Below are 25,041 nucleotides of genomic sequence, written 5' to 3' on the forward strand. Positions count from 1 at the left end.
AATCAAGATATTAAAATATTTTATTTTATTACTGTGTATTTGGTAAAATTGACAAAAACTTGCTTCTGAAGAAAACAAATATATTTGAACTTCAACGGCCGACAAAGTTTAGCTCTTCCAGCACAACAGCAGACAGTATGCTGGTCTCTGAACCTGAAGAACAGGGATCAATTCTCAGTCACTACCTCATATTTCCTAATAGAAGCAGATGTAACCCACTTACTTTTCCAGAAAGTTCCTTTCTAATAGTGACCATATTTAGCACTATCTATCATTGTCTAACTGTGTATTTTTAGTACTGTAACTTAAATGGATACATGGCACATTATATGAAGAGACACAAAGAAAAAAAAGAAAATTAATGTTCTGGTGGAAGCTGAACAATTTACTCAAATCACAAGCAGCTGCACTTCACATTTCGCATGCAGGACTCGCTACCCGATAGGTAGAAGGCTTACAGACAGATACAAATGTAGTAATTCAATTGTTGGTGCTGCCTAAAGCTGCTGATACTCTTATGTACTTTCTTTATGTAGTTGAAGTACTGCACCCACACCCACAGACCATGCAGTGCGTTATAAAAATGTAGTTACAAATAAATGTATCATCCAAAACTGTTTATAACACTGTTTATTAAAACCGGGTCAAATTATTCTGCTTTACAAATTAACAAGTTCTCTTTGTGGGTATATAGGAAAATCTGCTTCTGAATATCGAAATCCGCAATACTTTACACACTGATCACGTGCTGCATATATTGTTTGATTTAAGGAAAAAAAAATAAAAACTGACAACAAATATACATTTATATTTGTATTACAATATTATCTTTAGCTTCTTCCAGGATACTTCATCTTCTTTCAATGAGGATTAAAGTGGTTGCAACTAACAAAATAAATAGAGGTTATCTAATGAATCTTTATTGTGTACTGATATTTATCCCACTAAATGGAATAGGAGGGATAAATTAAGACCCAAGGATTGTGTAAGACCCCCAGAGCACGAGTGGGATAACTTTCTTGTGCTGCAACAATCTACCATGCACTTTATTTGCCAACTAAGTGTCAGATGTCCAGTCTTAAAGGAAACCTATTTTATAGCAAACATGAATTTTCATTTTAAAACATTTGTTACTAGGTTAAAGAGAGCTGTTTGCTATACTTGAAGAATTCTGTTCACTTCCTAGGCCATTTCACCTTAGTAGTGTCTTCGACATTAAAGCATTTTATTGGCTTCAAATCATGTCAACAGGGTTAAATTTCACTCTCCAGGTGAAATGACCAAGGGTCTGACAGACTACCTTAAAATAAGGCTTGCAAACAAAGACGTGTTCAATTGCAGTATCAGATTTGCTAGTTTTTTTTTAAAACTACAAAAATCGAATGGAAGTGTATGACAGGTAAGGTATTGGAATTACTTTATCTACAACCATTTTAAGGAAGTTACACATTTTATGCAAGAAATATCCTTTCAGCACTAAGTAGAATAACCTTGCATTACATATACTCCATACAGATATATGTTATTAATGTATTTTATATATCTCTACATAGCTTTCCTAGTCTCGCATATATTTAGTTCCCCTTTCAGTATTACAAGCCTAATCAATTTTATTAATGGTCTAAAACCTGTAGTTTCAAGAAAATCAATTTTTACCCAATAAAATTACAATATAAAACTGCTTTGCTCCCTTAGAAAAAAAGGCAGACTCTACTAAAATTGAATATCCTAGTTTTCCCAGATAAGGTTTCCACAGCAAGTTTGGTTTTGCTGGCAATGTGTTTTAGCGGTCACACAACACACCAAAGTAATGCAGTCAAAAATGGAAAATGTATTTATTTGGACTGTACACATACCAACAGTATGTTCTGATTGTGCTCCAATGCTTGCAGTGTGATTTCTGTAAGATGCCCAATTAGAATTGTATTTGTCTCAAAGTTTTAAAACAAACTTTAATTTTTTTTTAAATACTGGAGTATTTATAATTTAATCCCAAAACTTCAAAAAAAAAATTCAGAATTTCATGAGTTGTTCCAAAAATGTTGTTTCTCCTATTAGTTCTCCTATTTCAATCAGTCTGCAAATTTAAAAAAAAATAAAATAAAGGAGCCTGCTTTATGTTCCATACTGGCTGCTCGTGAAATGTCTCCTGCTCTTTGAAGCTGAGCACATTCGTTTACTCTGTTTAGTCCAGAGGCTCCTGTTTTATTCGGATGACAGAGGGGCCACGTTGTGCCCTTCTGATTTCCCTCCGTAGAACATATTCACTAAACTGTGAGGAGTCCACTCCCCCACCACAGGAACCCACAATCTCGAAACCTCTCTGTTGCAGCCTCTCCAGAACCTGCAACAAAGCACACACACTTTTAATCACTTACATGCACCTAAACATGCTCGACTGGAGCTGCATTGCTAGAATTACTATCATTATAAATATTAAAGGTAAAAATAGTCGACTAGTCACCACTTTTTAAAATAATAATAATAATCACATGTTTGACAATAAAGGTAGCATGGGGTTTAATAGGTTCGCTTTGTGTATGTGCAGTTTTGTAATACTTGGCTGTTTGTTCATTATATTTTAAAATTGACTGGAATTTTTAAAAACTCAATGTTCTAAAATTACATTTATATGTAATGGATTTTAACCACAACTCCACTTCATTTTTAAATGCATATGATAGTGGGTAAATCACTATTTATTAAAGTTTTGAAACACTTAATATATCAAAATATAAAAATCTAGAGACTTAAGAATGATAGATTAAACCTCGATTTTTTTAATATAAAAAAACATATAAAACATACCTTTGTTTTGTATATTTCAAATCAAATTGTATATCCATTTATACAGACACACTACTTATAGTATAAAATGATAACACATAAAAAATGCAATTTCTGTTTATCTTCTTCATCTCTTACAGCCTTAAGATTTCCATAAACCAAGACGACAATTTGTGACAGCTAACCAATTTTGTCGCGCAAAGAAACTCACCAAAAAAAAAAAAAAAAGTGAAAATTCTTGACTGTAGAGGTCTGATTTTCTTTTGATGCCAATTCATATGTTGTAGGATCTGGACTACACGGTAATATATTTGTATATGCAGTGTATTATGGAGGGAGAAAGAAAGACGGATTGAAAAACAAATACACAAATGATGTTCTAAATTAAGTGTTACCGCTCATAATAAACTTGTATCTTCTCACTGCCTGCACATGACCTCCAGATTCCTCAGCCTTGTAGCCATTATCTCAAGAACGTTGTGAGATCACATTCCTTTAAAAGAACCCTCCAGGGGCGTTGTTTTTCTGTGCCACTTGGCAGCTCAGAAGCTGGGAAGCACTCCAGGCTGGACTGCGTGCCAAACTACAAAGGCCTTGCACTGCTGGCAATTTCCATCTCCTCTCCATTAGCACAGTTATGGAACCCAGTGGCGGTTTGTTTTAATAACCAGGCAGGATTATGCACCCCTCCCCCCTCAGTGTTCTCCTATAAAATGCAAGTTCTAGTCAGAGCCAATGTAATCCACACCTTCAACCCAAAAGAGGTTAACGTTTGAGAAAATGAAAACTAATACTGGATGAAGTTCTGGGACGGAAAATTCCCCAAGGAAAGTAATGAAATTGTCAATCTGGAAAAAAGTGAGCGCTTGTCTCCTGAATTAGGGAATGGTTTCAAATCAGAAATCTGTAGCAACTGGGCAGTTTATGACGGCAAGTGTGGTCAGTTTCAGAAAACGGCACTGACAAATATGTCCTAGTATATAACAAATTACATTGCAATAAAGAATATTAAAGTGTGTTTTATGCTTTTGTAAGAGTTATACTTACTGTTTGAAGCATTATATATATTTTTTTAATCATTTATTTTTATTTTTTTAAGAATATCACTGGAAAATAATTCCTAGACGAGTTAATTTGCACATTTTCAATAAACCAGGTTGGCTACAACAACTTCCCAGCATGATTAAAATGGGACCCCATGTGGCCAGATTATGTGTCTACATAGGAGACGGTGTGGTCCAGTGGTTAAAGAAAAAGGCTTGTAACCAGGAGGTCCCCGGTTCAAATCCCGCCTCAGCCACTGACTCATTGTGTCACTTAACCTCCTTGTGCTCTGTCAGGCGAGACGTTGTTTTAAGTGTCTCTGCATAGTTCACACACCCTAGTCTCTAAGGTCGCCTTGGATAAAGGTGTCTGCTAAATAAACAAATAATAACGTTGAACAATATTTTTATGATGAGACCTCTCTAATCATTGGAACATTGGGAGGGGAAACCTCTCGTCAAAGGCATTGAATAGGTTTGTTCATATTGGAGGAGGATCTAAAACAAAAGCTGCTGTGTAGAGCACTAAAAAAAAGGACATACAGGGCTTAAGAGCCAATGGTTCTTTGGCCAAAAACAAATTAGACGCCAAATCCAATTGCTGGTGCCACTTCAGGAGCAAGCTGATTGCTACCATATTCAACTGCTTAAAATACAACAACTTGCTGAGAAATTGAAGTGATACTAAAACAGTAGCTTAATGTTTGTACTCACTTGTTTGTTTCCTTATTCTGCTGAATGGTTATACTATGTAGCTGATGACTGCCATTAACTCAGCATGTTTATATTTTTCAAGTGCTGTGTATGGAATTGGTGACTGCACCTCTACTTGTGTACCACTGTAATATTGGAAATAGCATGCTGCACCTTGCATGCTCAGTGTTAATGAAGTCCTGATCCAAGAGCACGTAACACAGACAGCACTTATGTTTACATGTTACCTTATATTTTTCAGTAAAAAGTTTAAGTTTCAGTGAGTTCATTCTGTTATTCACAATTTTAAATGCCCCACCGCAAGCACACTGTCATATATTTTAGATATTTCCAAGCCATTGTTTTTCATGAACACAATCTGGGAGCTAAGTTTAGTGAATGGCAGTTTTTCTACTACAATCAGGCAAGTTGAAGTACATTTATTTGATGTTTAATTCCCAACAATTACAGTCCCAACTATTTCTATGCATTCTGCTTTTTTTGGTTTACTACAATTTTTTTTATATATAAATGTAGTCATTGCCAATTATTTTTATTATTTTCTCCTCAATTATTTTTTTAGCTCAGCTCACCGCTACCACCCCTGCGCTGACTCGGGAGGGTGAAGACAAACACACACTGTCCTCCAAAGCGGGTGTCGTCAGCCGACCGCTTTTTTTCACACTGTGGACTCACCATGCAGCCACGCAAGAGAGCTACATCGTCTGAGGTCAACGCAGCTCTCGGGCAGCTTACAGGCAAGCCCACAGGCGCCCGGCCAGACTACAGGGGTCGCTGGTGCTCGGTGAGCCGAGGACACCCTGGCCGGCCTAACCCTCCCTCCCCCTGGGCGATGCTCGGCCAATTGTGCGCCGCTCCCTGGGAGCTCCTGTCCACGGTCGGCTGTGGAATAGCCTGGACTCGAACTCGTGACGTCCAGACTATAGAGCGCATCCTACACTCCACATGGAGCGCATTTACTGGATGCGCCACTCGGGAGACCCCCTTTTGGTTTACTTATTCAATCGCCATTTTCAGTTTTCAGAGTTATTTCTGTTCAAGTAAACAACAACAACAACAACAACAACAACAACAACAACAACAACAACAACATAAGCCTCCCCTTAAGCTTAAGCTTTCTATCACAATCAACAAAGCAGAACTCTAAACCAAAAACTAACTCCAGGCAGACATGTGACCATGTTTCCCAGGGTGTAGGCTGGTAGGCCCCTCTCTACTAATTCTCACCTGCACAGAGTTGAGGTGGCAGTAGCCATTGAGCGGGAAGCGTATGACATGCGTAGAGTCGTGGTTCCAGCCAGCGTTGACAGAGTTGCACATGACGTCACCGATCTCTGGGAACACCTCCTCAATGAGGGACTTGTCTCCGCTCAGAGTGATTCTCTCGCCCAGGTCTGGTGCCACCCGCACCACCAGGCACTCGCAGGGGCGGGAGAAACGCCCCAACTCCCGGTCCTGCTTCCAGCGCTCCAGCTCTGCCAGCATGGGCTGCAGCTGGAAGTAACGCGCCTCTTCATACAGGAGGCTGTAGTCCTGGTGGAACGAGAGGAGAAGGGCCTTACAACACAGTACTGACAGGGAGTGATCACTCACGCACGCACGCACACACACACACACACACACCCACCCACGTACACAAACACAGTGTCTGATTTTGAAGCAAGTGAAAAGGGAAATGCATGTTATCTGAGAGGAATTCAACAATTGTAATGGCAAAAAACTAGCAATAAACTACTAAGTTGCAGAAAGTATTACCAAATAATTAATTTATTAGTTTTAACATTGTTTTATTCCTCTTTCTATAATTATGTATAGTTTTTATAATTATTAAATGTAGTAAAAACACACATATGCTAAAACACACATAACACGAGAGGATGGTATTACAACAGGGGTGTCCAAACTCAGCCCTTTCACTCCTGGTCTTTCTTTCAACCCTGTTCAAAACTATTTAATTGAACTAATTCAACCTCCATCCAGACCGTGAGGGAGTTAATTATCTAATTTCACCTGGTAAACCTGGAGTGGAATGGCCCTCCAGGACTGTGATCGGACACCCCTGTATTATGGTATTTAAGACTCAGATATTAAAGCAACAGCCCTTGACTATCATTGCTCAATGTTGTTGCCTCTTTGTACTATGTGTTGGTGCAAATTTATTTTTAAACTCTATCGCAATGGCTTTGTAATTTGAATCCACATACCCTGGCCATTGATCAGAGGGAAGATTGCCCACCACTGGAACTACTGTGTTTAAAAGAACCTTACACTTGTGTAAATAGTAGTCCCCTTCAGCTTCACAGTGGTAGACAGCAAAATGACTGGTAGCATTTTCACAGATAAATAATGACCCGGGGGATATGCAAGCAGCAATTATGTTTAAAAAATAAATAAATAAAGATATATATATATATATATACACACACACACACACACAATAGTTTTAATAATCAATCATTTAAAATCAAAATACATTTCTAACATTTTTAAACCTACTTTAAAGTCATCAGGAATAAGTAGTTTGGAGGTCCTAAGGAAATTTAAAATGTATCTGAACATGTGCCCATCTCTGTCGATGAAGTAGTGTTGTTTGAGACTGTCCAGGACAATCGGCTCTGTGCCATCGAAGAGCCGGCCAATTCTGTAGACAAAAAACAGAGAGTAGGAGTATCAGAATTAGGACCATCAACATATATTCATTTCTTGTCCTATTTTTGTCTTATATTTTATCACTTGCAATATCATATTTAGTATCGGCGAAATATAGGAGCTGCTTAAATATAGAAAGCAGAAATAGGGTTTAAGACAGATGGACTCTTAAAACTAAAATACTACCAAACAAATATACAGCAACCAGAACACACTGGAAATTATCAAGAGGTGTCATGAAAACAAAAAAACACAACACCCATTCATTATTCTTTTCAGGGGAATACATCAATTTAGCATTTTACCAGTTATCACCAGAATATGCCATTTGTTTTTCTTTTTTGTTCACATCCAGGAGCTTGTGAAATTTAACAGTTCCAGTTTAAAAGATACACATTTTCTGGTAACACTTCAGTTTAGGGATCTGTTATAAGTGGTTAGAAACAATAGCAAAAACAAAACAATGACAAAATGTATAAATTTCAGTAACGCTTTATATTGCGTGGCATAAATTGATATTAAATAGATATGCAATTGCATATTAAATTAATATTTAATAAATATGCAATAGCTGGTTTCTTGCTAAATGTTAACCAAATGTCGTCTGAAAATGTAATTTGCATATCACATCCATTTATATTACGTTTTGTTACCCTTGAAATATGTAATGATTTCCCATTGTTTACATGTTTTTAATTGAAAATACAGTTTCAGTTTTTAGTAAAAAAAAAATAATGAGATTAGCTGATTGTTCCAGTTTAAATTTAATTTTGTTTACCTTAGTATAGATGAAACCTTTTTAATTTATACCAATCGAAAATTATTTAAAGTACAGAAAATTGCCATTTTTGTAGTATGTTTGTATTTTATTTACTGTGAAAACATAACAAATTAAAATGTATAAGTCACTGAGTCACCACCAAATGAAATAGCTATCCACAAAGTGAGTTGTTTGGTACAGAAAGGAATCCAACAGGTCAAACTGCACTTTCAGATCTTGAATGTTTAGCTTCATAGGTGGCTGACTTGGCTTTCCTGAGCAAGGTGTCACTAACGGTTTGTGTCCGACACACTTGCTGCTTCACTGACATCATGACTTTGTGCGTTACCAGTGAACTTAGCATGTCTGTGCTCAGGCTGGGTCTGTGTTGGGTTTTGTTTTTGGTCACCAAGCTGAACACTCTTTCACAGTCAGCATTACTGTGGAAGATGACCAAAATGCCTTGTGCAGTAACATTACAGTAATGCCCGATTCTTTTGTTCTGGACAGAAATATAAAGTTTCCTTCTACAGGATTCCTGCTGATCCAGACAGGAGGGTAAAATGGATTTCAGCGATTAAAAGAGAATAAAAAAAAAAACGAAAAAGACTGGACCCATTCGTTTGTAGTGCGCGCTTCATAAAAAGTTAATATCAGTAAGCATATATTGGTAGTTCTGATATTACGTTATTAGTAGTAGTCGTAGTAGTATTAAGTCCCACTTTAACACGCTTACTTGTGTGGCTGTTTTCTTTTTCATAAATATAGCTATACAGTTAAACAGGATTACATTTATGAGGGTCGGTGATTCCCAGTCCTTACATAAAAAAATATTTTACCGTTAACAAAATCCATAATGCTACATTAATGATCTTACTGAACTTCAATATAAAATAAAAAAAACAGCCGTTTATGACTTGTTTAGAGCACAATGAAACGGCATTTATCTACAATATAATTGTACGCTACTTGCAAAGTAATCAGAAGCCTTACGTACCTTTAACCACATTAACGATGTTAATGCTGTGCTCATTTTTATAAAATCAAATTTTACTGACATCCCTGTATGGTAACAGACGTTTGTGAAAATCGGGACGAGCCAAAAACAGAATATTAACTTAAATATTGTAATATATTATTATAATAAATGTTTGTACTTACTCCCTCGCCATTCTCGTAAAATCCTCATTCAGCTGTATTTTCTTTTCATGCGATGCAGTTATCTAAACCGAGCACGTTTTTTCAAAACGAAAGTGGGTTTTTTCCCCAAACAAAAATGAATACATAACTAATGCATTAATTAAAAAACAAAGGTACCGTAACCAGTTTGAAATAAATATTTTCCTCACAAGTCACAGTACTTCACACTCCCTCCAGTGTGTCTGAACCTGGCAGTTGAAACACAAGCGAGTCAGCTCAACAAAGCCTGATAGGCTACAGTAGAATGTCAGTGATTAAAACAAAGAAACTGGGTGGTAGGAATTTCTGTCAGTCAACCCACGATAACTTTTTTTTTTTTTTTTTTTTTAAACGGAGATTGGATCGTCAACTAAACTGAAAAGCTGATTGGTTATTCTATCTTGCTTGCCTTGCCTAAAGCCGACCCTGACGTTAGATGCAACACTACAGGCAACATCACAGAAGCTGAGCGAAATATGGATTACGTATTATTGCGTATCATCTCTGATAAAAGCGCACCCGCGTATTACCAACTCAAAATGCGCACCAGATACGCAAAATGCGTAGAGGTTAGCAGGTCTGCAGTTAATCTAAATTAAATGTTAATGGAAAGTAACAAGGAATAATTGAACGTAAATTTAATATGCAATTGCATATCTATTTAATATTAATTTATGCCACGCAATATAAAGCGTTACCGTTATTTCTAATGATATTCTATAATTGTTAATAACAATTAATAACATGTTTATAGATTGTTTATAATCACTTACATCGGATCCCTAAAATGTTACCCATTTTCTTTCCATTAAAAAAAAAAAAAAATTATAAATATATATATATATATATATATATATATATATATATATATATATATTACATTGTATTGAAAAGTCTAACTAGGCCCATCCTAAAATCTCTTTCTCTTTTAATTACAAATACTGTAGAAACAGCTGCAACCCAACTGCTGCTTCTGTAAAGAAAAGTGTTGGTCTGTCACACTCTATATCAGTGGTACTCAATTACATTCTCAGGTGGGCCAGATAAGGCAATGCCCAAACCTTGGGGGGGCCACAGGGCGCTCAAAGATGTGTGTACTGGTGGGGGGTTGTTTAAATGGTCATGAAAATCTGACTATCCAAATCACACTTTACATACAGTAACAAAACATTGCAACACTGCACTTGCACCAATCAACTAACACATTTCAGAAATAACTACTTAATATGATACAATGTTTGATCACCATTAATAATAAAAATATTAAGCAAATATCATTTCCTGACCAGTATTCAAATGACATCTTGCAAACAATTATACAAATCTCACTGTAATGCTATTAAAACAGCATGTTATTAATTTTAATTTTATTAAAACTAGAAATTGTGTATTTCAGGCAGAAACAGTACAAAGGTTGACATCGCTTTTTTTTTCTTTTTATCCCTGCCATTGTAGTTTCTTCGCAATAGACAAAGTGGCAAATGACACATTGTCATAAAGTACTAGCATTAATGAGGTTTATTTATTTATTTTTTTAAGCTGTGCATGCAAGTGAAAACTGTTAAATTTAACTTAAATAAACTCTTCAAAAAAATATGTGGAAAAGGGGGCGTTGTACAAAGAAAAAAAAAACACCATTTTGATTTTCGTTTATTTCTCTCTTCATAAACAGAAAATAGGATCACAACAAACCAAAACGTTGATCACTATACGTAACATTTACCTTGCTAGTTTGGCCAGTGTCTGGAAAGTGGGAAGCATTTGAGTGCTGTGCATTACCTGCATCTGTATCCCCCGATTCTGACTTCCTTGCCAAATCTGATGCATCACTTTGTTGTTGTTGTTTTTTATGTTAATCCCACACATCACTTGCCATTTTAGACACAGACGTGGATTTTTGGCTTCGAATTAATGTGCAGCTATGTTTGTAAGAATATTCAGATAGGTTTCGCCATAATATTACTACCGCCGTTTTCAAATCGCATGAAGCCTTCTCTCATTGCTCAACCAATGTGGCACTAAAACTAAGCAAATGGGTGACGCATGCCAAAAAGATAGCTCATCAGAATTAAAGCTTGGCCAGTCAGCTGCCTTGTTCCTGTATAAGGCTGCCAAAAGCCAAAAAAAACTCTTGTTAGGGGAAGCAAATACCCTGTAGATAGCGGCAACCTTATAATCTTGCGTATCAGCAATTGCAGCTTTTGTAATGAAGGACAGCTGACGTACAACGTGCCAAAAGGAAGGCTCTCGTGGGCCGCCTACTGAAGAACCCTGCTCTATATGGATAAACATAACAAAATTACAAAAATAGAATTATATAAATTTTTTTTAAAATATTAACAAAGATTAGACTTGCTTATGCGGAGCCTCAAATTAAAAGATGTTATTTATTGGAATACATAAATAAATGCATACAAAATTATATTAAGAAGAAGTTAAGAAGCTAACTCAAATGAGACAGCCTTTCTATATTTAATTAGGGTGATGAGCGTGCAAGCTAGCTATCAGAACATCAGCAGGAATGTGTTCTATAAACGTGTGGCTTGAGGGATTCAAAGACATATGGTGCTCGGAGTGCTGGGCACAGCTGTGAAGTGAAATGCTGTTTTTCATTTAAAGGAAGTGTAAATCTATTAGAGGAACAATGACTGGTGGTGGCAGGTTGGTTGGCTGGAGTGCAAAATGACTGGGAGTGAAAAACTACCATCAATACAGAGACAGAACAAACATAAAAACACTCACTCACATTTTGTACAGGTATACGAGTTGTCCCTTGAAAGACCGATTCATTTGTTATACAAATGACACACCGGGCTTGTTTGATGGAATACATAAAAGTGGCATCTTCAGTTTCAGTTACAATAGCAGACCTGAGAGAAGTCATCGCTTGGCAGGACCTCTTTTGGTCATTGTGGAGAACAATGCTATAGGATTTCCCCCCCCCCCCCATATCAGAATATTCAACACCTTCATGTTTCACATTTTAAAGATCAAACCCTGTATACCAACTGGACTATAGATCTCTATCTGAAGTCAAAGGTATCCTATCTAAAATGGTGGAATTAAAGACCTTAAATGCTTTTAGAATGATGTAGGGCAAGTCACGGTTTTCAGACCAAAAAACAACTTGCACATTGGGCCAGTCCTTTTGCATTTTACAACTCTTAGATAAGATTTAATGTACATGACAGCACACTAACAATTGTGTATTTTATTAAGAAAACAGGTTAAGTACAGTTGATTTTTGTTTAAGAAATGCTGAAGACAGTTTATTGCCAAGAATGAAGATTTAAAGTGGAACAATATTAAGGTGGACTATGATTCTTAAATTTTACTGAGTAAACTATTTCAGTACTCCAGGACACAGACAAATAATTTTTTTGTCCAAGGTGTGCAGCTGCCTCTACATCGTGGTGATTAAGCTTCAAGAATTTGAAAAAACTGAACACGTGCAGCTTTTCTGCAAGCTATTTTTTTTGTCTGTCGAACAGGCCACTCTCACAAGTAAGCAACATCTGATAATCAAAAAGGCTCCTTTCTAATAAATGTAGTCCCTAATCATGTCAGTAATTGTGAGACAGTTCCATAAAGTGTTAACCCTGAGGAAACCTAAAATTTTGTGTTTACAACCAAAGTGTGGTTTGTATTGTACTGCCATACTTGTACTAACTAATAAATTCCAGACACCACCTCACTTGGATGATGGCACTATATATATATATATATATAATCCTGAAGTTACCACTTTTTTTCGGCCCTCGCCCGCGTCCAATCGGGCAAATCTAGATTGACCCAGAACTTGAAAAAGACGACTGGGCGAAACCCGTTTTCTCAACAGTTTTCACTGAATTTTGGGGCTAGCCTGGGTGGGTCTAGTTTCGTCCAATGCTTCAAAATTGATGCTGGGCGAATCTGGTTTGCCTATGCCATTAATTTGGGCGAGTCTAGTTTCGTCCAAAGCTTCAACATCGATGCTGGGCCACTCCAGTTTTGCTAATGTCAATTAATTGGGCGAGTCTAGTTTTGCATTTCTACACTCTCTCCTGCCAGTTTCCAAGTGCGTGTCAGGGTACCTGCCATGCCTCCACTCCTGACAACAATGTAGTGACTGTGTGCTGGGTTTCCAGTGGCGGTGCAGAAAAGGCAGGACACATTGCTAAGGGGGCTAAAACCAATTCCAAAATGTTTTTCCAATATTATAACAGCAAGAGAATATTCAAAGAAGAGGTTAAATGTCTAAGGAGATACACATGGCAGAATCATAGACGTAGAGAAAAAAATAGCAAATATATTAAATGATTACTTTTCACAAGTTTTTACAAAGGAGGATACAGACAACATGCCCCACATGTCAACCTGTTCCTACCCTGTTTTAAATAACTTTAGCATAACCAAGGCAGTGTTAAAGGGACTAGGAGCTCTTAAAATAAACAAATCCCCTGGGCCGGATGAGATCCTCCCAATAGTACTCAAATAAATGAATTAAGTTATTTACAAATCGCTAACCAAGATCATGCAACAGTCTCTTGACACAGGGGATTGTACCGACAGACTGGAGAATTGCAAACATAATACTGATCCACAAAAAGGGAAACAAAACCAAACCGGGTAACTACAGACCAATAAGCCTGACTTCTATTATATGGAAACTTATGGAAACTATAATAAAGATCCAAAATGGAAAATTACCTATTTATATATTATATATATATATATATATATATATATATATATATATATATATATATATATATATATATATATACATACATGCATACATACATACAGTACTGTGCAAAAGTTTTAGGCAGGTGTGAAAAAATGCTGTAAAGTAAGAATGCTTTCAAAAATAGACATGTTAATAGATTATATTTATCAATTAACTAAATGCAAAGTGAGTGAACAGAAGAAAAATCTAAATCAAATCCATATTTGGTGTGACCACCCTTTGCCTTCAAAACAGCATCAATTCTTCTAGGTACACTTGCACAAAGTCAGGGATTTTGTAGGCATATAGTCAGGTGTATGATTAAACAATTATACCAAACAGGTGTTAATGATCATCAATTCAATATGTAGGTTGAAACACAATCATTAACTGAAACAGAAACAGCTGTGTAGAAGGAATAAAACTGGGTGAGGAACAGCCAAACTCAGCTAACAAGGTGAGGTTGCTGAAGACAGTTTACTGTCAAAAGTCATACACCATGGCAAGACTGAGCACAGCAACAAGACACAAGGTAGTTATACTGCATCAGCAAGGTCTCTCCCAGGCAGAAATTTCAAGGCAGAGAGGGGTTTCCAGATGTGCTGTCCAAGCTCTTTTGAAGAAGCACAAAGAAATGGGCAACGTTGAGGACCGTAGACGCAGTGGTCGGCCAAGGAAACTTACTGCAGCAGATGAAAGACACATCATGCTTACTTCCCTTCGCAATCGGAAGATGTCCAGCAGTGCCATCAGCTCAGAATTGGCAGAAAACAGTGGGACCCTGGTACACCCATCTACTGTCCGGAGAAGTCTGGTCAGAAGTGGCCTTCATGGAAGACTTGCGGCCAAAAAGCCATACCTCCGACGTGGAAACAAGGCCAAGCGACTCAACTATGCACGAAAACACAGGAACTGGGGTGCAGAAAAATGGCAGCAGGTGCTCTGGACTGATGAGTCAAAATTTGAAATATTTGGCTGTAGCAGAAGGCAGTTTGTTCGCCGAAGGTTGGAGAGCGGTACACGAATGAGTGTCTGCAGGCAACAGTGAAGCATTTCTGCAAATGGAGTTGGGGATGTGGTCAGAATTAATGGTCTCCTCAATGATGAGAAGTACAGGCAGATACTTATCCATCATGCAGTACCATCAGGGAGGCATCTGATTGGCCCCAAATTTATTCTGCAGCATGACAACGACCCCAAACATACAGCGACAGTCATTAAGAACTATCTTCAGCGTAAAGAACAAGGAGTCCTGGAAGTGATGGTATGGCCCCCACAGAGCCCTGATCTCAACATCATCAAGTCTGTCTGGGATTACATGAAGAGAGAGAAGCAGCTGAGGCTGCCTAAATCCACAGAAGAACTGTGGTTAGTTCTCCAAGATGTTTGGGCCAACCTACCTGCCGAGTTCCTTCAAAAACAGTGTACCTAGAAGAATTGATGCTGTTTTGAAGGCAAAGGGTGGTCACACCAAATATGGATTTGATTTAGATTTTTCTTCTGTTCACTCACTCACTCAAAAGCCTCTATCACCCCCTCCTCAAAAAACCTACCCTCGACCCCACCTCCCTCCAGAGCTACCGTCCTGTCTCCCTCCTACCCTTCCTCTCCAAAACCCTTGAGCGGACTGTACACCGCCAGCTCTCTGCTTTCCTGTCCAACCACTCTCTGCTTGACCCTCTCCAATCTGGCTTCCTCTCTGCCCACTCCACTGAAACCGCCCTCCTGTCTGTCACCAACTCACTTAAGTGTGCCCGCGCTGCCTCTCTCTCCTCTGTCCTAATTCTCCTCGACCTCTCTGCTGCCTTTGACACTGTTGATCACTCTATTCTATTATCATCTCTTGCTGACCTGGGGATCTCTGGCACTGCTCTGGCCTGGTTCTCCTCCTACCTCTCCAACCGCACTTACCAGGTAACCTGACGTGGAGCAACCTCCACACCTCACCCTCTCTTAACTGGAGTCCCCCAAGGGTCAGTCTTGGGTCCTCTCCTGTTCTCTCTCTACACCCGCTCCCTGGGCCCCCTCATCGCATCCTATGGTTTCTCATACCATTTCTATGCTGATGATGCTCAGATTTTCCTCTCCTTCCCCACCTCTGACTCCACCATCTCCTCCCGTATCTCTACCTGTCTGTCTGCTATTTCCTCCTGGATGCACTCGCATCACCTCAAACTCAACCTCTCTAAATCTGACCTCCTTTTCTTTCCCTCCTCCTCCCCCTCCTCTGATCTCTCTATCTCTGTTCCTCTGGAATCTACCACACTCTCTCCCTCTTCCTCAGCTAAGAACCTTGGAGTCACCCTGGACCCCTGCCTCTCTTATTCCCAGCACATCTCCACTGTGGCACGCACTTGCCGATTCTTCCTGAGCAACATCCGAAGAATCCGACCCTTCCTCACCAACTATGCTACCCAGCTCCTGGTCCAGGCCCTGGTACTCTCCTGCCTAGACTACTGCAACTCCCTCCTGGCTGGCCTCCCTGCGTCCGCCACCCGTCCGCTCCAGCTCATCCAGAACTCTGCTGCCCGCCTGGTGTTCTCTCTGCCTCGCTTCGCCCACGCTACTCCACTACTCCGCTCAGTCCACTGGCTCCCGATCACCGCTCGCATCCAGTTCAAGACTCTTGTACTAGCCTACAGATGCCTTGACCAGACTGCACCCAGCTACCTCCAGACCCTCATCTCTCCCTACACCCCCACTCAACCTCTCCGCTCCGCCTGCACTAGAAGACTAGCTCTTCCTCCGCTACGCTCTCCTGCCTCCAGAGCCCGCTCCTTCTCCACCCTTGCTCTGCAGTGGTGGAATGACCTTCCTACAGATGTCAGGACTGCCCAGTCCCTGACCACATTCCGGCGCCTCCTTAAGACTCACCTCTTCAAAGAGCACCTGTAGAACTCCTCTGTTTGTATCCTGGGACACTATCACCCTTCATGTAAATGTGCTTTATTTTGCTCTTATCTGCCCCTATTTTACTGCATTTAATCCTGTACTTCAGAATACTGTAATCTGCCAAGTGCTTAACCTGTAGTACTTTGTATTTAATCATATCCTGATGTAACTATCACTATTATCTGCTGTATTATTGAATTGTGGTTTGTCACACTTATACTTTGCTTGAACAAAAGTTATTGTATTTCTTGCTCTTATTGTATTACTTGTATTGTAACACTTGAAATGTATTTGCTTACGATTGTAAGTCGCCCTGGATAAGGGCGTCTGCTAAGAAATAAATAATAATAATAATAATAATTTATTTATATATATATATATATATATATATATATATATATATATATATATATATATATATATATATATATATATATATATATATATTGCAAATATAAAGATATCATTATTAATACTACGTAGTAGCAGTAATAAGGGAAGCAATGTTACACATTTAAATGTAAACAAAAATAAACATACCGGTACCTGTGGATTCTGTCCAATGTTTTCCTTGTGGTCAATTTTCAGATGTTTCACCATCAGAGACGTCGTTTGATTATATCCGAAAATTTTCTTGCACATTTGGTATTTCACCTTTCCTTTCCTTGCCCTCGAATACAAAATATTTCCAAAAGAAATTTCGCTTGTCCTCCTCCACTTTCTGCCATTTTTTTCCTATGCTTTTGCACAACTAAAAAAAAAACGTGATCAGCAAAACTATGCCTAAAATAGGGGTGTCTAGAATACAGTTAACTATAAAAAACACACATTACATTGGTTTAGACATGTATTCATGATGACAAAAAGCGAATTTTAGTAATATTAGATGCGACTGCAGATCGGCTCTATGCAAAACATGCCACCCCCAGCCCTGCCCCCCCACCTATGTAAAGAATCGACGACTCTTCCTTGGAATTGATTCTCAAAATTTCGAACGTCAGAATCGGGAATCGACTCTTCTGGCTCTGTTTATCTGACTGATCGCTTCTGTTAAATTCACAGCTGTGTGTCTCGTGTAATTTTCGTGTTGCCAATACGTTTGACTCGAGTTACTAGTTTAATGTAATGGCAGGTGACTGTTAAAAACGCTTCTTGTGTCATGCTTGTCCATACATCGGTAGTGATGGACATTGAATTACACTCCTGACTTAAATCCTGTCAAAGCTTTTCCTTTGCACGTTCGTGATCCAGAGTAATGAATTTGGAGATTGTCTTTCGACATGGCATTTCATAGCCAAGAGCAAGATTCACAATCAGATTTTTAAACACAACTCCCTCTACTATACTAACAGGTCTGACATCTTGTGTGACAACATCCACTATCAGGCCTGTTATTTCTTTTGTTCTGACACTTTTTGGATCAACTTTCTTTCCAAAATAAGCTGTCACTGAAGGTGTTGCTTCCTTTTGTTTTTCACTTGTGTTCCCGCTGTCGTATTTTGTCGGGTGCGGTCTTACTAAATGATCCTGCAGGTTGGTGGTATTGCCACAGCAGCTCATTAAAACGTATGAAGCCACTGTTACCCCTACTGAGGGCTGTCAGAATCAAGGCAAGTCTTGTCATATCTTTTGATTTATGTTGCCATATTAAAATTATTAAAGGGATGTTAATATGAGCCATCTAGATACAGCAAAGCGTGCGATGAGCTACTGAAAATGCTGCCGGCTTAGTGTTCAGACTGACAAAAGCTTTTTCATTGTACAAAAAAAAAGGGGGTTGTCTCTGAGTAAGAACTGAACAAAGTGCAATTTGTGTAATGAAGCCATGACATGACCCTTTGTGGATTCCCCCCTGAAACAGTACATTTGTCTGAGATTAACCAAAGTCAAGAACTCCTAAATTCACATGCATTTTAAACTCCTAAAGGAAATATGCTGTTGACTTTTTTTTATATGCCAAAATATCTAAAAATGAGTGCAGAAACGGTACGAAATGATGATTATGAACACATCCAATATACAGTGCCGTGAAAAAGTATTTGCCCCCTGTCTGAGAGCAGAATTCATGGTTCCTTCAATTATGGCAAAGCGTCCAGGTCCTGATGCAGCAAAGCATCCCCAAACCATGACACTACCACCACCATGCTTGACCGCTGGTATGAGGTTCTTACTGTGGAATGCAGTGTTTGGTTTTCGCCAGACATAACGGGGCCCATGTCGACCAAAAAGTTCCACTTTTAACTCATCTGTCCATAGAACATTGGTCCAGAACTCTTGAGGATCATCCAGGTGCTTTTCTTGTTCTTCTTAGTGAGCAATGGTTTCCGCCTTGCTACTCCGCCATGAATCCCATTTTTGCCCAGTGTCTTTCTGATGGTGGAGTCATGAACACTGACCTTAGCCGAGGCGAGAGAGGCCTGCAGATCCGTGGATGTTGTTCTAGGGTTCTTTGTGACTTCCTGGATGATTTTGCACGTTGCTCTTGGAGAGATTCACTACTGTCCCAAACTTTCTCCATTTGGACAATATGGCTCCGACTGTGGTTCGGTGGAGCCCCAGAGCCTTAGAAATGGCTTTGTAACCCTTTCCAGACTGATAGGCATCAACAATTTTTTTTCCCCGGCGGTCTTCAGGAATTTCTTTTGTTCGTGGCATGATGTGCCTCTAGAACCTTTGTGCTGACAACTTCACTCTGATGGTAAGGGCCAAAGTTAGTCAGATTTATATTGGGCAGGGCTGGCCCAAATCAGGCCTGGTTGTTAACTAAAGTACTCAAACAGCTGACCCTAATTATCCCTTTAATTGGGTTGAGTTAACTGGGGGGGTGGGGTGGGGGGGGGCAATAACTTTTTCATACCTGAAGATTACATGTTTAATTACCTTGCACACCAAACAAATGAAAGAAGCACCAAACTTTGGTGTCATTTTTTCTCTTAGACTCCCTCTATGTACTACTACAGCCCACAAAAAATCTGACCAAATACAATGTGAAAAATGTGCAAAAATGCAGAAAATCAGACAGGGGGCAAATACTTTTTCACGGCACCGTATGTGTGTGTGTGTAATATATATATATATATATATATATATATATATATATATATATATATATATATATATATATATATATATATATATAATGTATATGTATACCCATAGCACCACTGTGCACATACAGTAAAGCCACAGCAATAAACTGAACATGGCAGACTGTGGTAGGACAGAAAAAAATCTATGAAGAAAATCATGAGAAAATAAAAGGCATTTCTATCCATGTTGGATGAAAGCTGTATGCAAAAAACATAAATAAAAGACTTATCAAAATGCTTAACAGAATAAGAAGTATATACATTGTTGCTGACAAAATGTAACAAAAGTAAATGCACTAGTTAAATCAACAAAAGCAAGGCAAATGGTGTTAGAAAAAAACCTAAAACTATTTCTATTACAGTATCAGTCAAGCAGAAATCAACGGTTCCAAAAGGTCTCAGTAATACCCTGTACTCACTGGCAATGCATAAAGATGACATTTTTGATTGATTTGCTGTTAAACACAGCAGATGGTGTTCATTTCTATGTTTATTTGCACACATTGTATTAAACAGTGTGGAAGTCTGCACAGAAAAGCAAACACAGCCTGGCATCATCTTGGCAATTTGTCTATATTTCTATTTAGTCATAAATCAAATGTCTGTACACATAAGTGGGAAGTCTGTTAAACTACAATCCAGGAAGAGAAGCAGTGATTTTTGGTTTTATTTCGTTTTTATTTCATTTTGAAACACATCATTATTATTATTATTATTATTATTGTTTATTTAGCAGACACCTTTATCCAAGGCGACTTACAGAGACTAGGGTGTGTGAACTATGCAATCAGCTGCAGAGTCACTTACAACTACATCTCACCCGAAAGACGGAGCACAAGGAGGTTAAGTGACTTGCTCAGGGTCACACAATGAGTCAGTGGCTGAGGTGGGATTTGAACCGGGGACCTCCTGGTTACAAGCCCTTTTCTTTAACCACTGGACCACGCATGCCAGTCATGACTTACTTTAGTTTGGTAACAATGACAAATAGTTTCATTGAACGTTCCTGCGTGTTCAGGAGCATTGGGGTTTGAATGATGTCTACAGGACAGTTTTAAATGTGGAACATGGTTATGAAAAAATCAAACCGAGCATGGGAGCCTTTTCAGTGTGTTTCTTTCATTTTAGGTCCAACGTTATTAAGATGTATTGAATAAATTCCAATATGTTTTATTTTAAAGAGTTACATACTTAAAAAAATGAATGTGTTACCTTATACAGTAAGGTTATCAGCTCTCGTTTTTGTAATATCAGTAAAACAAACATAGGAATGTTGTTGTTTGAGTTACAACAGGAACAAAATACCATTTATAATTTGCAGGTGTATGTGTCTCAGTAAGATACCACAGTGGCAAGCAGGTTTTAAGGGAGGACTATGCTTGTGTCCCTACAGAAACCTTTGAATTCTGTTGAAGTAGTGCAAAGAAATGCAATGCAGTAACATAAAGGGGTTTGACAGAGTAAAAATGAACATATTTACCAGAAAATGGTTTGATGACTAGAAAAATCAAGATAAATCAGACAAATCTTATTGAGGGAGACAGTAATTAAGCAAAAAGACCTAATGAAGTGGTCACTACCATCTGGCAACAATTGCCTTTTGGGCAGCGACGCTGTGTGCAATTAAACTGAAGATGGTCATTAGCAGATGGTAGTGACCACTACAGAAAGTCTTCCTGCTATAATGACATCTGTCAGAAAACAAAACAATAAACCATGACAAGAACACCTTGCACTTATTTATTTCTTAGCTGACACCCTTATCTAGGTAAAGTACCTTGCTCAAGGGTACAGCAGCAGTATCCCCCACCTGGGATTGAATCCACGACCCTCCGGTCAAGAGTCCAGAGCCCTAACCACTACTCCACACTGCTGCCCTATATATTGAAAAGTTCAATTTTTGTCTTGTCTGACCACAAAACCTATTTTCACATGTCTGAAGTATCATGTACATGGTTTTTCGCAAACCATACATGCTTTAAGATGAGGCTTTTTGAGTAATGACTTCTTTCTTGCCACCAATCCACACAGGCCAGCTTATTGTTGATGTGTGAAAACTGACTCCCATCTCAGACACAGATCTTTGCAGATCTCTCAAGGTCATTGTTGGCTTCAGAGTGACATCCCGAACAAGTTTCCTGCTTGCCTGGCTGCTCACTTTGGGGGTGACCTGATCTGGGTAGTGTCTGGGTGGTACGATGCATCTTCCACTTCTTAATGATGGACTTCACTGTGCTGAGAGGGATAATCAGCCCCTTTGAAATTTTCTTGTACCCTTCTCCTGCTCTGTGGCTCTCTACCACTTTATCCCTGACTTGTTTCGAAAACTCCTTGGTCTTCTGGTTGCTTTGTTGGATCACTATGTGAGTTGCAGCTTGAAAGTCTTTATATACCCGAGGGAAATTGTCTACAAGTTAAACCACTTTGAGTACACACAGGATGAAACCATTTCACTAATTTTGTGACCTTTCAAACAAATCATTTGCACCTGAGCTGATTTAGGGCTGCAGTAGCAAAGGGGTTGAATACTTATGCAACTGAGATTAATCTGTTTTTCTCTGTAAATCTTACTTATTTATATTCTATATGCATTTTTTAAACTTTATCAATGTGAAGTAGTTTGTGTAGATTCTACATGTAAAGTTTAATTTGAAAGCACCGTGGAGTACGCTCAGGTGCCAACAAAATGTGAAAACTTTGCAGGGGGGTGAATACTTCTGCAAACCACATATACACCATATACACATATACACATATACACATACATATATATATATATATATATATATATATATATATATATATATATATATATATATATATATATATATATATATATATATATATATATATACACACACATACATATACACACACACACATACATATATATATATATATATATATATATATATATATATATATATACACACACATTATATATATATACATATATATATAAATATATACATATATATATACAGTAATGTGCAAAAGTTTTAGGCAGGTGTGAAAAAATGCTGTAAAGTAAGAATGCTTTCAAAAATAGACATGTTAATAGATTATATTTATCAATTAACTAAATGCAAAGTGAGTGAACAGAAGAAAAATCTAAATCAAATCCATATTTGGTGTGACCACACTTTGCCTTCAAAACAGCATCAATTCTTCTAGGTACACTTGCACAAAGTCAGGGATTTTGTAGGCATATAGTCAGGTGTATGATTAAACAATTATACCAAACAGGTGCTAGTGATCATCAATTCAATATGTAGGTTGAAACACAATCATTAACTGAAACAGAAACAGCTGTGTAGGAGGAATAAAACTGGGTGAGGAACAGCCAAACTCAGCTAACAAGGTGAGGTTGCTGAAGACAGGTTACTGTCAAAAGTCATACACCATGGCAAGACTGAGCACAGCAACAAGACACAAGGTAGTTATACTGCATCAGCAAGGTCTCTCCCAGGCAGAAATTTCAAGGCAGACAGGGGTTTCCAGATGTGCTGTCCAAGCTCTTTTGAAGAAGCACAAAGAAACAGGCAACGTTGAGGATCATAGACGCAGTGGTCGGCCAAGGAAACTTACTGCAGCAGATGAAAGACACATCATGCTTAGTTCCCTTCTCAATCGGAAGATGTCCAGCAGTGCCATCAGCTCAGAATTGGCAGAAAACAGTGGGACCCTGGTACACCCATCTACTGTCCGGAGAAGTCTGGTCAGAAGTGGCCTTCATGGAAGACTTGCGGCCAAAAAGCCATACCTCCGACGTGGAAACAAGGCCAAGCGACTCAACTATGCACGAAAACACAGGAACTGGGGTGCAGAAAAATGGCAGCAGGTGCTCTGGATTGATGAGTCAAAATTTGAAATATTTGGCTGTAGCAGAAGGCAGGTTGTTTCGCCAAAGGGCTGGAGAGTGGTACACAAATGAGTGTCTGCAGGCAACAGTGAAGCATGGAGGAGGTTCCTTGCAAGTTTGGGGCTGCATTTCTGCAAATGGAGTTGGGGATTTGGTCAGAATTAATGGTCTCCTCAATGCTGAGAAGTACAGGCAGATACTTATCCATCATGCAATACCATCAGGGAGGCATCTGACTGGCCCCAAATTTATTCTGCAGCATGACAATGACCCCAAACATACAGCGAAAGTCATTAAGAACTATCTTCAGCGTAAAGAAGAACAAGGAGTCCTGGAAGTGATGGTATGGCCCCCGCAGAGCCCTGATCTTAACATCATCGAGTCTGTCTGGGATTACATGAAGAGAGAGAAGCAACTGAGGCTGCCTAAATCCACAGAAGAACTGTGGTCAGTTCTCCAAGATGTTTGGGCCAACCTACCTGCCGAGTTCCTTCAAAAACTGTGTGCAAGTGTACCTAGAAGAATTGATGCTGTTTTGAAGGCAAAGGGTGGTCACACCAAATATTGATTTGATGTAGATTTTTCTTCTGTTCACTCACTTTGCATTTTGTTAATTGATAAATATAAACTATTAACATGTCTATTTTTGAAAGCATTCTTACTTTACAGCATTTTTTCACACCTGCCTAAAACTTTTGCACAGTACTGTGTATATGTATGTATATATATATTATATATATATATATATATATATATATATATATATATATATATATATATATATATATATATATATATATATATATATAGAAGGCCATCTGGGACAAAAAATGAGTTGTGCTGCTTTACAGCGAGCCAGAAACTCATGGGACTGAAATGTCTCGCTTAAACAGTACCCAACTTCCTGAAAATGTTGTATAGTGATTTTTATATAGACTGTATATACTATATATAGTTTGTTGTGACTTTGTTATGTGGAATGTAATAAACGAGAACCAAAACGGTGAGTTTTTCCCCTTCACTTTACAATGCCATTTCCACGTTTGTTTTATTTGAAGTGTTTAAAAGTTACATTTCAGTTGTCGTATGTTTGTTCAGCTACAAAAAGGCACAAATAAACCTCATGTTATTACTTTATGAAAACAAGTTTACTGTGAAGAAACGGCAATGGCAAGGAATGAAAAAAAAAGCTGTGTCAACGTTATGGACTATTTATTTTGTGAATAAACAAAACAGCGTTTAACTTGAAATGCTATTTGGCATCCTTTGTTTTGTAGTTAATTCACTGGGGTAAAATAAGTACTACAAAACTTATTCTTTACTCCTGGGATATTTTTTTATTTTAATGTGTAACACAT

The 25,041-nt window shown here is 38.3% G+C and overlaps 1 protein-coding gene across 3 annotated transcripts in view; it reads right to left on the reverse strand.

Annotated features, from left to right (window-relative positions):
- Positions 1-614: 614 nt before the first annotated feature.
- Positions 615-25,041, reverse strand: part of LOC117399587 (BTB/POZ domain-containing protein KCTD1-like) — a 51,897-nt gene continuing 27,470 nt past the window's right edge. For all 3 annotated transcript variants that reach the window (XM_033998872.3, XM_059022101.1, XM_033998871.3), the window contains 3 exons: positions 7,041-7,185; positions 5,772-6,077; positions 615-2,344 (listed from right to left, as the gene is read on the reverse strand). In XM_033998872.3, the coding sequence (XP_033854763.1) occupies positions 2,186-2,344; positions 5,772-6,077; positions 7,041-7,185 (610 nt within the window). In that variant the 3' untranslated portion in view covers positions 615-2,185. The remainder of the gene's footprint in view (positions 2,345-5,771; positions 6,078-7,040; positions 7,186-25,041) is intronic.

Source organism: Acipenser ruthenus, chromosome 4 (genome assembly GCF_902713425.1).
Source record: "Acipenser ruthenus chromosome 4, fAciRut3.2 maternal haplotype, whole genome shotgun sequence".
Lineage (NCBI taxonomy): Eukaryota > Metazoa > Chordata > Actinopteri > Acipenseriformes > Acipenseridae > Acipenser > Acipenser ruthenus.